At 43.3% G+C, this 15,874-nt stretch overlaps 1 protein-coding gene across 1 annotated transcript in view; it reads left to right on the top strand.

The window, feature by feature from the left end:
* Positions 1-15,874, top strand: part of ttc27 (tetratricopeptide repeat domain 27) — a 113,738-nt gene that overhangs the window by 49,940 nt on the left and 47,924 nt on the right. Inside the window, exon 9 of the mRNA XM_084153159.1 lies at positions 3,865-3,931. Coding sequence (XP_084009285.1) covers positions 3,865-3,931 — 67 coding nt within the window. The remainder of the gene's footprint in view (positions 1-3,864; positions 3,932-15,874) is intronic.

Here is a 15,874-nt window from a genome sequence, read left to right as displayed (position 1 = left end):
AAAAATTTTATAAATTGATTTGCATTTTAATGAGGGAAATAAGTATTTGACCCCTCTGCAAAACATGACTTAGTACTTGGTGGCAAAACCCTTGTTGGTAATCACAGAGGTCAGACGTTTCTTGTAGTTGGCCACCAGGTTTGCACACATCTCAGGAGGGATTTTGTCCCACTTTAGCTCCCTCCACAGATTTTCTATGGGATTAAGGTCTGGAGACTGGCTAGGCCACTCCAAGACCTTAATGTGCTTCTTTTTGAGGCACTCCTTTGTTGCCTTGGCCATGTGTTTTGGGTCATTGTCATGCTGGAATACCCATCCACAACCCATTTTCAATGCCCTGGCTGAAGGGAGGTTCTCACCCAAGATTTGACGGTACATGGCCCCGTCCATCGTCCCTTTGATGTGGTGAAGTTGCCCTGTCCCCTTAGCAGAAAAACACCCCCAAAGCATAATGTTTCCACCTCCATGTTTGAGGGGATGGTGTTCTTGGGGTCATAGGCAGAATTCCTCCTCCTCCAAACACGGCGAGTTGAGTTGATGCCAAAGAGTTCGATTTTGGTCTCATCTGACCACAACACTTTCACCCAGTTCTCCTCTGAATCATTCAGATGTTCATTGGCAAACTTCAGACGGGCATGTATATGTGCTTTCTTGAGCAGGGGGACCTTGCGGGCGCTGCAGGATTTCAGTCCTTCACGGCATAGTGTGTTACCAATTGTTTTCTTGGTGACTATGGTCCCATCTGCCTTGAGATCATTGACAAGATCCTCCCGTGTAGTTCTGGGCTGATTCCTCACCGTTCTCATGATCATTGCAACTCCACGAGGTGAGATCTTGCATGGAGCCCCAGGCCGAGGGAGATTGACAGTTCTTTTGTGTTTCTTCCATTTGCGAATAATCGCACCAACTGTTGTCACCTTCTCACCAAGCTGCTTGGCAATGGTCTTGTAGCCCATTCCAGTCTTGTGTAGGTCTACAATCTTGACCCTGACATCCTTGGAGAACTCTTTGGTCTTGGCCATGGTGGAGAGTTTGGAATCTGATTGATTGATTGCTTCTGTGGACAGGTGTCTTTTATACAGGTAACAAGCTGAGATTAGGAGCACTCCCTTTAAGAGTTTGATCCTAATCTCATCTTGTTACCTGTATAAAAGACAGCTGGGAGCCAGAAATCTTTCTGATTGAGAGGGGGTCAAATTCTTATTTCCCTCATTAATACAATCAATTTATAGCATTTTTGACATGCGTTTTTCTGGATTTTTTTGTTGTTATTCTGTCTCTCACTGTTCAAATAAACCTACCATTAAAATTATTGACTGATCATTTCTTTGTCAGTGGGCAAACGTACAAAATCAGCAGGGGATCAAATACTTTTTTCCCTCACTGTAGTTTTGGTAGAGGAACCATTATAGCCAGATTGAATGTCTGGGTTGTAATCCTTGACTGGGTTCAATAGGGAATATCAATGTTTTGGCCAACAGGCCATCTTTTTCATGGGGTCAAAAAGCAAGAGATAAAGTTGGTGAAATCATTGTAAAACACCCGACTCAAATATATAAGCTTAATATAGTGCACCGGTGCCGTGTTTGTATCAAATACTTTCCTCCCCGATACTTGATAGGTTGTAAAGGAAAAAAGGTAAAATCTATGTACCAATTAAAACGGCACAGATTCAATAGTATTAACGTGTGCATTCATCACACACACAGTTACACACACACACACCAGTGTATACACAAGCTCGCACTCGCACGTACTTGACACTGCACATGTGTAGAGGATTGGGAGTCTACCACTTCCAGCCCTGTGCTCCCCCTCTCCCCTACCATTCCCAGGCGTAGTGTATCAACGAGTTCACGCCGCTCCACTGAGCTTTGGGAATGTGACCCAATCTGGATTATCCCTTCTCTTCCCTGGACTTTGGTTCCTGCCGTTCCTGGGGACCTGGCAACTCCCAGTAACACCCCGTACAACCACCTGCCAGCAAAAAAAAAAAAAGGAACTAGATGTCAATGGCGCTGGCTGGTATTGGTTTCCCTTCATATTACATTAAACGGAATGACTGCACCAGCCTGGCCTAAACCCGCTGTTGCCATACTCCGTCCACCGCCTACCAATTATGGACCTGTGGACTACAGGACTGGTGCCAGAAAACAATTACAGACTGCAATTCTGTCATCAAATTCGTGTTCGTAGATCCCCGTTAGTCAGAAAACCAGTGCCAGATCTTTACTATTTGCAATTATTCAGTGACCGTTCTAAAAGGTTTTAAGAATAATGGCCGTTAAAGATCTGTCCTTCATAACTGGGGAGTAAATTTACCTTTTTAAGAAACAATAAACTGTTCGCATAGAACTTGGCCAGCGCCATTAAATAAGGACATTCAGAAATTGTAAGTGTAATCAAAAAAGTTCACAATCAACCATTAATAGTAAATGGAGTGGTACGTGATTTATCATATAAAACATTCCTCTAAGTGACCGTATTCATTTAGTACTACTGAAGGGGTCCAGGAGAACCCTGCGAACTCTGTGGCTTTTCCACAGGTCACTCCCTCCCTTCACACACACCCATAGAGAGATGGACAGCTCACACTGCCCCCCCATCCCCATCCCCCATCAGGACACCTATGTCCAAGGCAGGAGAACATGGCTTGTATTGTATGCACCTGGCAGACTATGCTCAACTATGTTTAAGTGGGGAAACAATAAACACAATTTGTAAAGGAGTGCTGGTTATTACTGAATCTAATTTTCCTGAAATCAAAATCCTTGTTGGTCTGGAAAACAGACTCCCCTAACACCCCCAACTTGACTGCTCCCCTCCTGCCAAAACCTGCTCCGGTTTTGTATCAGGCCACAGAAGTTTCCATTCAGGGTTTGGTTTTCTACCTTTACGGGTGCATCTCAATAGTCTAAAATGGCTGCTTGACAAGTGAGAGCTAATTCTTGGTAGCCATTCTCCACATTGCTTTCATTTAGCTTGTGTTTTCAGATCAGTAAAATGGAGAGTAAACCACTCTCTAGCCATCTGCCTTGTCCAGGTCACAGTGTGTTGTGCCCATGGGAGTATTGCACACCTGCCAATTGGCCAGGCAGGCACATGGCTGAGGGATCGCAAAACCACTCTGAACTGTTAATCAAAAACAAATTCACAATTCATTCTGAAATCAATCGCCCCTCAGATGGTGCAGTGATGTATATGTAACTGCCAAAATAAAGGAAATACCAACATAAAGTGTCATAATAGGACGTTGGGCCAGCTTCAATGTACCTTGGCATAGATTCTGGACCTTTATTGGAGGGATGCGACACCATCCTTCCACGAGTAACTCCATCATTTGGTGTTTTGTTGATGGTGGTGGTAAACGCTGTCTCAGGTGCCGCTCCAGAATCTCCCATAAGTGTTCAATTGAGTTGAGATCTGGTGACTGAGACACATACACACACCCTTCAAACCCCCTTTGCTCCTTTGAGACCCCTCTTTCAAAGACACTGAGATCTCATCCTCTAGCCAGGGTAGCCAACATAATGGGCAACTGGGCATTTTTATACATGACCCTAAGCATGATGGGATGTTAATTGCTTAATTAACTCAGGGACCACACCGGTGTGGATGCGCCTGCTTTCAATATACTTTTGTATTTCTTTATTTTGGTAGTTACCTGTAGATGAATGGTCTCATAGACTCGGGGACAATGAAAGCCCTTTCTATCATAGCACAGGCAATTCTGTCTAATGGCCAATGATGAGTCGTCAATGAAATGAACAATAGCACTTGACTGTTAATAAATCAAAACAGAGGGGGAAAAGTATCCGATGTATAACTTAATGTTCATTAGTGTGTCATGTCTCTGTCTTGCAGCACTGATTTCCAGAAAAACAACCCCGTCCATAAGCTGACTGAAGAAGAGCTCCTGGCCTTCACCTCAGTAAGTCCTGTGTCTGTCCAACTGTGCTATTTTGTTTGTTTTTTCGCATGGTTTATAACTTATTTTGTTCATAATGTTGTTGCCACCGTCTCTTATGCCCGAAAAGAGCTTCTGGAAATCAAAACAGCGATTACTCACCTTGAACTGGACAGAGATTTTTTGTTTAATGAGTCCGACGCGAAGGATATACTGCTTCTCCGAGAGAAGGCCCAAATCCCCATTATTCGCGTGAAGAAAAGATGGAAATACAGGGGGTGGAGATTGGGGTGCCTTGTGAGAATTCATCGGCGAGTGGGTAACCCGCCTCTACCATCTGTTCTATTGGCCAATGTGCAATCACTGGAAAATAAACTGGATGATCTCCAATGGGACATTAAAAATGGTAATATCTTATGTTTCACCGAGTCGTGGCTGAACGATGACACAGATAATATAGAGCTGGCTGGGTTTTCCGTGCATCGGCAGGACAGAACAGCTACGTGTCTGGTAAGACGAGGGGTGGGGGTGTGTGTCTATTTGTCAATAACAGCTGGTGTGCGATGTCTAATATTAAAGAAGTCTCAAGGTATTGCTCGCCTGAGGTAGAGTACCTCATGATAAGCTGTAGACCACACAATCTACCAAGAGAGTTTTCATCTATATTATTCGTAGCAGTCTATTTACCACCACAAACCGATGCTGGCACTAAGACCACACTCAACGAGCTGTATAAGACCATAAGCAAACAAGAAAATGCTCATCCAGAAGCGGTGCTCCTAGTGGCCGGGGACTTTAATGCAGGCAAACTTAAATCCATTTGACCTCATTTCTACCAGCAAAAACTCTAGTCCACCTTTACTCCACACACAGAGATGCATACAACGCTCTCCCTCCATTTGGCCAATATGACCATAATTATATCCTCCTGATTCCTGCTTACAAGCAAAAACTAATGCAGGAAGTACCAGTGACTCGCTCAATACGGAAGTGGTCAGATGACGCGGATGCTACACTACAGGAATGTTTTGCTAGCACAGACTGGAATATGTTCCGGGATTCATCCAATGGCATTGAGGAGTATACCACCTCAGTCACCGGCTTCATCAATACATGCATCGACGACGTTGTCCCCACAGTGACCGTGCGTACATACCCCAACCAGAAGCCATGGATTACAGGCAACATTCGCACTGAGCTAAAGGCTAGAGCTCCCGCTTTCAAGGAGCGGTACACTAATCCTGACGCTTATAAGAAATCCCGCTATGCCCTCAGACAAAGCATCAATACAGGACTAAGATTGAATCCTACTACACTGGCTCTGATGCTCATCAGATGTTGCAGGGCTTACAAACTATTACGGACTACGAAGGGAAAACCCAGCCGCGAGCTGCCCAGTGACGCGAGCCTGTGCCCAAGAAAGTGAAGGTAACCTGCCTAAATGACTACCGCCCCGTAGCACTCACGTCGGTAGCCATGAAGTGCTTTGAAAGGCTGGTCATGACTCACATCACATACCGCCCCAATAGATCCACAGATGACGCAATCTCAATCGCACTCCACACTGCCCTTTCCCACCTGTACAAAAGGAACACCTATGTGAGAATGCTGTTCATTGACTACAGCTCAGCGTTCAACACCATAGTGCCCACAAAGCTCATCACTAAGCAAAGGACCCTGGGACTAAACACCTCCCTCTGCCACTGGATCCTAGACTTCCTGACGGGCCGCCCCCCCCCTGGTGGGGAGGGTAGGTAACAGCACATCAGCCACGCTGATCCTCAACACTGGGGCTCCTCAGGGGTGCATGCTTAGTCCCCTGCTGTACTCCCTGTTCACCCACAACTGCGTGGCCGCGCACGACACCAACACCATCATTAAGTTTGCTGACGACACAACAGTGGTAGGCCTGATCACCGACAACGATGAGACAGCCTATAGGGAGGAGGTCAGAGACCTGGCAGTGTGGTGCCAGGACAACAACTTCTCCCTCAATGTGAGCAAGACAAAGGAGCTGATCGTGGACTACAGGAAAAAGAGGGCCGAACAGGCCCCCATTAACATCGACAAACAAGATTTTGGTTTGTCTCACCATGTTTAGTTTTAGCACTTCTCTTCGAAAGGGGACATTTAGCTTTGAGCGGTCCATCACTTAAACCACAGCAACCATTTCATTTTAAGTCCCTTGGGGATTTGGTTCCGAGTAAGGGGGGATGCGGGAGTCACAGAATTATCGGAATCTAAAATATGTTGGAGGCTGATGAGAGAAGGAGTAGCATGCAGGCTTGTCTGTCTCTGTCACCCTCCCTCTCTTCTTCACTCTCTCCTTCCCCCCCTCCCAAATATAGGAGTCATGTCCCCTCTCATCTCACCATTTCCTCTCCATTCATCCCTCCCCCACAGCGGGCAGTAGCGTCCCCCCCCACCCCTCCTCAGGGCTCTGCACACTCCCTGGCAATCTCCAGCATTCTCTATATGCTGTTTGTGTTATTACAAACCAATCCCAAACAACCCTGATACTTCCCCCAACATTTAAACCTTCAATGTATTGTACCAGCTCCTTGTACGCTACCTATGCCATTACGTCTACACTAGCTTCCCCCAGCCCAGTGTCTGAGAGGTACATAGCTGCAGGTGTGTACTGCTTTGGCTCTCTGCTCTCATCTGTGTTTCACCGCAGGGAGTTGTAAAGGAGAGGAACACAAGGGCCGTGCCTTGGCTGCTTTTGTTGTCATGGCAAGTTAATGTTTCCCCCTTTTTGTCCGCTGGCAAGGCAAATCACAGAGGTGTGTGTGTGTGTGTGTGTGTGTGTGTGTCTGAGTGTTTTTCTGTTTGGAATCAAAGGATGTGGCAGGCCTCAAGGCCTCAAGTTGCTGCTTCAATCAGATTGTTTCCACATGGAACTCATCAGAACTGCTTTCTCCGTCTTTCTCTGTCCATCTGTTCTTCCTGCACTTGTACAGCAAAATAAAGATATATATTTTCCTCAAGCCCTCGTTAGAATAATTTGATGATGCCATCAAAAAAAGGAAGAAATCATAGCATTAAACAAGTTGCGAAAATGACCTTGAGGCAAGTAGGGTTAGATTTGCTTGTCGACCTGCACTGTGTTCTGAAGTAAAATTTGTGATTAGTCTTGTTATGCCGTCACTCTTTCGGCGTAAACATAGTGCACCGTACCAAAAAAGCATATCTGGACCAAAATGTAGTTACGGTAAATGGCAGGTCAACATTCAAGTTCCTTCATTGCGATGTCTTAACACCCACCTTGCTGCAATGTTGTCTACTACACTCCACTGAATTGCTTTTTTCGACCAAATAAATGCAAAAGCAATGTCCGTAGTGTAGTGTTGTTGTATTCACTGTAAGTAATAAAGTATTATCCATTTCATTATTTTGTTTAGCAGACTAAGGGCTTTTGAAATGTAGTACCTTCTGTCTATATTTGATGCCATTCATAATTCACGACACTTCATCTCATAATGAATTACCTTCTCAAATGTATGTGGATGTTATTTATACCTATGCCTATGTATCTGTTTCAAAATCTCCATCTCTCTTTCTCTCTCCCTTTCCATCAGTCAGTTTACATGCATTATATATTACATGCTTTAAGTCTACATGCAGGAATGTCATCCTCTATCCCTCTTCTTAACGCTCTGACTGTCCAGTGGAAGTAAGACTGATATAAGTTACCGCTATATTAAGGGATAATTTGCTCTGCTATTGTTTTGGCTTGTCTTTGGTTTCATTTCCCCCTCTTTCCTTAATGTATTGCTGAATTATTCCCTTTCCCTTCACCACGGCAACAGAATGCATTTACACTCATTAGGAGTCCTCCGTTGCCTATTATCTGAAAAAAAAAGCACTGCTAACTCGGACCCTGATTGAAGCATGATATCTCTATATCGTTGGAATGGGGAGAAGGGGCCCCAGCCTCTGGAGTTTGGCACTGAGCCTCTGCACTGTGGAGAATGTCTTAAACAAACAGGGGTCGATGCCATCTCTCAGCTTTACGTCTTGGAAGTGAATGCTATTATTACTGGAGCGGCTGCCAGAAAATACCTTATCCAGACTAAGAGGATGCAGCATCCCACCCACCGCCTGAACCCGTAACCTCCCTCTACCACCACTCCACTCTGCAGGCTCAGGTGGATGCATGGTTGTCCCATTGTGATGGGAAGCGATACTAATCCTGAAATTATCCCAAGCTCTGCAGAGAACAGGGATGGGTGCGGTTTCTCACAGCTGTGGTTTTCCATTGCTGTAACTCTGGATGTTTTGCAGTTTTGGCAAATGTTTCAAAGTCAAGTCAAGCTCCTTTTTTCAACACCCATAAGCTTGTTCTGAGATGTTCCCCCACTTCAGAGACGTCATGTTCAGTAATCAGATAGCCTAGTTGGCCGGCGAAGCGAGTAGCCTTTGGAAGAGCTCTGTGAGGGTAGGGTCCATTCAGGGCAAAGACTGCGCTGGGCGGAAGAAACGTGACGGACAGGAAATTAAAAGCAAAATAAATAAAATAAAACAATTCTATTGAGGCTGACCGAGACGCTGGCATCGACCCGAGGCCCAAATCTCCTTTTTTACGTTAAAGCTCAGTCTCTCTGGAAAGATAATCACCACTTTCTGAGATGATCTGTGAATTTAAACATTTGCTTCCTGTGAATGTGCACTGGCATATCTCAGCATGTGTACACTGAGCGACTCTTCTAGCCAGGCAGGGTAGAAAGGCAAGTCAAGTCGGGGGATTGTGTGTCCCATAGCTCTGGTGCTACCATCACTAGCATGTTTACATTGGCCTGGCAAATATTAAAGAGCCTTCTCACTTTCCTGTCAATTTTCTTCCCATGTATAAACCAGGTAAAAAGTCCCCGACTCCCTCTCTAGACCAGTGGTTTTCAACCTGTGGTCCGCGGGGGTATAAATGTTTTTTTTCTCCCCCCTCCAGAAATAAGTTGAATATACACTGAGTTTATAAAACATTAAGAACACCTTCCTAATATTGAGTTGTACCCCCTCCCTAATGCGCCTGGCACCTACTACCATACCCCGTTCAAAGGCACTTAAATATTTTGTCTTGCCCATTCACCCTCTGAATGGCACACAAACACAATCCATGTCTCAATTTACCTGTCTCCTCCCCTTTATCTACACTGAGTGAAGTGGATTTAACAAGTGACATCAATAAGGGATCATAGCTTTCACCTGGTCAGTCTGTCATGGAAAGAGCAGGTGTTCCTAATGTTTTGTAAATTCCGTGTGTATATATGGCATTATAAGCAATTTTACACTACAACAGGCCTTTAATCTGTTACATTAGGGCTGTCCCCGACAAAAAAAAAAAATCTTAGTCGACCAAGAGTCGTCTGTTCTTTCGACCAATCGACTGGTCAATTTTTTTAAACGTATTTTTCCATGTATAGACACACGCTATGTGTTTTAATAAAGTCAACTATATGTAGGCTACTGAACTTGCCTGAAGCTTTAAGTAAACTGTGATTAAATAATTAAGACATAAAATGACTTTGAGGGAGCCAGCGATCAAGAAACCTAACAAGAAGAAAAAACCCTGTTCCTGACCCTCCTCCAGCTGATGCTGGCCTTTGCAGATTCTGCATTATACTTCTGAAGTTGCCGGTAATAGGCTACACCAGGGGTCGGCAACCTTTTCCATTTGGATTGCCAAGTTATCGTACCATTTCTACTGATCTGCGTGACAGTTATAATAATAGTAATATATTGGATGCATCAACAGAAATTACAGTAACCAGACAAACATTGTAGATTCGAAATTATGGGAGTTAACGGTAAATGTACTACTGGTGTGCCATCAATGCTGCCTCCGCAATGGATTAGTCCACTGAGACAGGCATCAATCAAGACGTGCCATAAAAACATTTTTGTTTTTAACTGCTCGACTAAAATATTATCGGTCGACTAACAGCCTATCGACCAAACAATTCACCAGTCGATTAAATGGGATCAGCCCTATGTTACATTCACTGATAAAATTTAGTCTTAATTTGACCGCTAAGATATTTTATGTTAAATTCTTCAACTCCGCAAATGGTGGTCATCAATAACTTTTGTTGGTGATTTGGTAGTTCCCGGAACAGAAATGGTTTGGGAAACGCTCGCTGCTCTAAAGTTTTTCAAGGGCATTTGACATTTCAATCCAAATGTTCAACTTTGCCATCACAAAGTCGAAGCTTGATCATAAATTACCAGCAAGAGCAAAGTGATAAATGTCAAGTCAAGGGGATGAAATTTCGAAGCATTGGATGACAACTCCTATATACCATCAATCAATCCAGCAAAGTAGGTTTGGAGGAGATCCACAATCCTGGAAAGTATGTTTGGTGATGATCAACAAGTGCCCAACAAATAGACCATCACTAAACGGCCATTCTGGAAAAAATCAATTGCTTTTTGTCACTCAAGACAGATAACAGAGATGACTGCCATGTTACTGTCTGATATTTAAATTCATGGAATGTACATCCTATTTTATGGTGGAGGAGGGAGTCCAAGAATAACCTACCCATTGGTGCATGACGGGAGGTGAGATTCATAATTCACCAGGGACACTGCTTTTTTCTCTTTTGTCAGATTACCTTTTGGGGGAGCGCTGGAGGAAACTGTAAACGATAGCACAGCTGATCTAGCACTTCTGCTGAAATTAAACCCCAGAGACATTTTCACAGCGCTGGTCGTTAAGTGGTCTAAATACCGTTTTTAAAATGGTCAATTTGTAAGGGTCAGAGTTAAAATTTCTGCCGGTAAATGGAACTGCTCATAATTCCTCATGCTATATGATGAAAAAGTATTCTTAAACTATGTGTATAGCTGGTTGAGTTGGGATGCATTATGGCAGAAGAGGCTGTAGTTTTCCATTGCAGGTGTCGACATAGCTCTGTAGGTTCTGCAGAAATGTCTGTCTATCATGAACTCTGCTATGTGTACTCATCCATATGATTACAATGTCTAACATACATTTGCATTTAAAGGTAAGTGCTTAGGGAACTGCCTGTGTGTTGATATTGAATCCCAGTAATTTTAAACCTAACAAGCTGCAAGTGAGCAATAAACTGCATTATCCTATTAAGAAAATAAGAGTAGCACTGTCAGTTGCCTTGAGTTATTGGCAGTGGTGAAGAAAGTACCCAATTGTCATACTTAAGTAAAGATACCATAATAGAAAATGACTGAAGTGAAAGTCACCCAGTAAAATATTACTTGAACGTCTTAAAGTATGGTTTTAAATATACTTGAGTATCAAAGGTACATGTAATTGCTCAAATGTACTTAGGTATAATAATTTCAAATTCCTTATATTAAGCAAACCAGACGGATAGCCAGGGACACACTCCAACACTCAGACATTATTTACAAACAAAGCATGTGTTTAGTGAGTCCGCCAGATCAGAGGCAGTAGAGATGACCAGGGATGTTCTCTTGATAAGTGTGAATTGTACAATTTTCCTGTCCTGCTCAGCATTCAAAATCTAACGAGTACTTTTGGGTGTCAGGTAAAATGTATTGACTAAAAAGTACATTATTTTCTTTAGGAATGAAGTGATGTAAATGTTGTCAAAAAATTGAAATAGTAAAGTACCGATGCCCCAAAAAACTACTTAAGTAGTACTTTAAAGTATTTTTACTTGAGTACTTTACACCACTGGTTATTGGTACTTGAAAAATGTTTTTCAGTGTGTAAAATAGTTTTTGTCATTATTAGGTCTGTAGTTACACCCTTTTTGATACCTCCCATTGCTATATTACCCAAAAGGTAATGATCCAACAGACCTCAGCCAGAGCACCACTCCCACCACTATGGTGTCTGCTCTGCACCAAACTTATCTCACTCTCCACATCCCCTCCTATCTGAGGATAGAAAACCATGAGGGTGTCCTGGTATGCAACACTGTGCTCGTGATGTGTTCGATGTTCTAGTCCATAGCCCGGCTGGCGTCAACTGATCCCAACGTTGGCTCGGTGCACCTGGACAGCTTTCATGTTTTTCCTCTCTTGTCAGCACTTCTTGTCTCTATTTGGCGACGAGGGTTTGAACTGCCACCCATGAGTGTGTCGTCAAGCTGAGCTGCTTGTGTCAGCGATTAATTTCCTATTATTGTTGAGTTTTGGGACTGGCTCTATGGACCCATGTTTTATTTTCCAACACCGTTTGAACAATGATGGCTGGCCACGTCATGCGGTCTTGAATTGGGTTGTTTCCCTGTTCCAGATCTCCTTACGCCCCCACTAGGGCTGATCTCACTAACAAAGGCAGGCCAAGGGCAGTGTGTTCCCAACGAGCTCAGTTTGGTGATGCTTACATGAAATATAAAACACTGTTTTATAGAATACAATGAACATATGGGCCAATTTGAGTATACTCTTAGGTCTACATAAACATAGGACATTATGGCCGCCATAGGTGTTGATCAGTGACTGGTGATTCTGGTTCTAGAGATATACATTTCAGCCCAGCCTCCGAGGTCCTGTTGGAACACAGTGATATCCTTTTCAAATGATATCATCGGAGCAAAATGGGTTTGTAGCAAAATCCATCAAGCGTTGATCATCCCTGACCTAGCCTCTGAGAAATAGCAATTTTCTCCTAAATAAACTGTTGTCAGTAGTAACATTGTCTTTTCGGTGAAAGTAATTTTTTTCTGCTGAAGGAAATATTTGGTCTGCCTCTCACTCCACCGCTCCCACCCTTGGCCAGATGTGAGTCGATTGAGGAGGGTAGAGCAAGGTGGGAGAGTGAGGTGGAAGCACTAATTGATAGGTGAGAAAGTGAGTCAGGCGGTAGCATCCGCCCTCTCAGGCTGAAGACATCTGTATTTGACGCACAGCCCTACAGTGACTTCTTTTGAAACATTGAAAAGCGTGAAGACCGTGTGTCAATGGAGAAGTAATTACTTGTGCTAAAAGCCCAAAGCTGCATTTGTAAACCACCTCAATAGGCCACAGCCATTGATTTTTGTTTTTAGTAAATGAAATGTCGAGGCTATGGTGATAATTAACTTTTAATTGCTATTGGATTGTTCACATTTTTTCAAAAGTTTAATGAGAGCCAAAGGCAGCATTTCAGCATGCCATGGCATTTGAAATGGTGAACTGTTTTTTGGAACTGTCTTCAAGTTCAGTTGTAAATGGATGTAACGCTCAGTAAGTGCTAAATGATTGCTCACACCTTTTCTTTGGCACGCATAATGCCTATGGGACTTGAAAGAGCATGTTTGTTCTTGGTTGTCTTAATTATCTTGAGGATGCCTTGGGGTAAGTGGGTGGGGGTGCAGGTGGTAGGGGTTTATAATATATGTACTGTAACTGCAGGACCACAGTTCTGGTCAGTGATGAAAGTGGTCGATAATGGGTGTCCGGAGATCAGTGGATGTACCGTCATCTTTGTTTGTAGGGTTATGGGTTGACTTTATGGAAGTGTTGCGGGACCATAGATTATTTAATTAGTATTTTTCCTCCCATTGGAGCATCCCTTTCCTGACTGTGTGACTGATTGATGGGCCACCCCACTGTCCAGACGATGGGAGCGGATCTATTTTATACACTTGAGCATTTACAAATCAAAGGCTTGTTCAATTACGAGGGAACAATACAAGCTTGTTAGAAACTACACATGCTGTTGGGAAATTATGCTCTAGAAAGAAACCAAAGCTTGTCCTCCAAACATCCGAGACAAATGAACAACAGAACCAAAACAGTTGTTGCACCTCAAACGCCCTGCACTTTTTTTCTGTAGACTGTTTATGATAACCTCTGTTAAAATGCTTTTAACATTTGTTTACATGGAGTTAAACCAGGACAACTGCCATACTTTGATTTTAAATACTGTCCAACTCTCCTCTTGAAATCATATTTTGGAGAATGTGGCTGTCTAAAATAAATGTCCCTTTATTCTGGCTATGCAGTGAAATGAACAAAGAGCTGTGTCGATTTTTTTGGCCGTTGTTACATGATTCATTGGTCAAATTGTATTTTATTTTTGTGAAGTTCTCTCCGTCAGCCTGGAGTTGATGTCCAGCTGAAACAATGGGCTGGCACCAGTAATCTCATTGTTGCTGGAATCCTCAGAGCGTCTGCTGGCTGTGTGAGCAGGCATCTTCCCAGCCTACATGTGGATCCAGGAATCTGCAGGCTGGTTAGATGGTTGTCACATGTCTGGCCCTCACCATCGGGACTCTACTTATGTTAGCTTCCTGATGGTTGTCTATTAACACCAAGCTAAGGTCCATATGTGTTTGTGACCGGAAACTAATCCTTCAAAGTTTAACAGGGTACAGTAACCAAGATTACCATATTTACGTTTAACCCAGTTTGTAGTGATCAAATTCTTAATTGTTTGTCCACAAAAATAAACATTTATGACATCATATATACTGAATATAATATACATAAATATATAAATTTAAACAACATGCAACAATCTCAAAGATTTGACTGAGTTACAGTTCATATAAGGAAATCAGTCAATTGAAATAAATTCATTAGGCCCTAATCTATGGATTTCACATGACTGGGATTACAGATATGCATCTGTTGGTCACAGATACCTTAAAAACAGAAGGTAGGGGCGTGGATCAGAAAACCAGTCAGTATCTGGTGTGACCATCATTTGCTCCATGCAGCGCGACACATCTCCTTCACATAGAGTTGATCAGGCTGCTGATTGTGGCCTGTGGAATGTTGTCCCACTCCTCTTTAATGGCTGTGCGATGTTGCTGGATATTGGCGGGAACTGGAACACGCTGTCGTACACATCGATCCAGAGCATCCCAAACATGCTCAATGGGTGACATGTCTGGTTAGTATGCAGGCCATGGAAGAACTGGGACCTTTTCAGCTTCCAGGAATTGTGTACAGATCCTTGTGACATGGGGCCATGCATTATCAAGCTGAAACATGAGGTGATGGCGGAGGATGGATGGCATGACAATGGGCCTCAGGATCTCGTCACAGTATCTCTGTGCATTCAAAGTGCCATCGATAAAATGCAATTGTGTTCGTTGTCTGTAGCTTATGCCTGCTCATACCAGAACCCCACTGCCACCATGCGGGACTCTGTTCATAACGTTGACATCAGCAAACCGCTCTCCCACACGAAGCCAGTCTGCTACAGTGCCTTGCAAAAGTATTCATCCCCCTTGGCGTTTTTTCTATTTTGTTGCATTACAACCTGTAATTTAAATGGATTTTTATTTGGATTTCATTTTTTGGACATACGCAAAATAGTCCAAATTGGTGAAGTGAAATGAAAAAAATAACTTGTTTAAAAAAATTGTTAAAAATTAAATAACGGAATAGTGGTGAGTGCATATGTATTCACCCCCTTTGCTATGAAGCCCCTAAATAAGATCTGGTGCAACCAATTACCTTCAGAAGTCACATAATGAGTTAAATAAAGTCCACCTGTGTGCAATCTAAGTGTCACATGATCTGTCAGTATATATACACCTGTTCTGAAAGGCCCCAGAGTCTGCAACACCACTAAGCAAGGGGCATCACCAAGCAAGCGGCACCATGAAGACCAAGGAGCTCTCCAAACAGGTCAGAGACAAAGTTGTGGAGAAGTACAGATCAGGGTTGGGTTATAAAAAAATATCTGTAACTTTGAACATCCCACGGAGCACCATTAAATACATTATTCAAAAATTGAAAGAATATGGCACCACAACAAACCTGCCAAGAGAGGGCCACTTACCAAAATGCACGGACCAAGCAAGGAGGGCATTAATCAGAGAGGCAAAGAGACCAAAGATAACCCTGAAGGAGCTGCAAAGCTCCACAGCGGAGATTGGAGTATCTGTCCATAGGACCACTTTAAGCTGTAGGAAAAACGCTATGTCTGGCGCAAACCCAACACCTCTCATCACCCGAGAACACAATCTCCACAGTGAAGCATGGTGGTGGCAGCATCATGCTGTGGGGATGTTTTTCATC

This window comes from Coregonus lavaretus, assembly GCF_964263955.1.
Source record: "Coregonus lavaretus genome assembly, chromosome: 36".
NCBI classification, from domain to species: domain Eukaryota; kingdom Metazoa; phylum Chordata; class Actinopteri; order Salmoniformes; family Salmonidae; genus Coregonus; species Coregonus lavaretus.
This window is presented reverse-complemented; position numbering and strand designations above follow the sequence as displayed.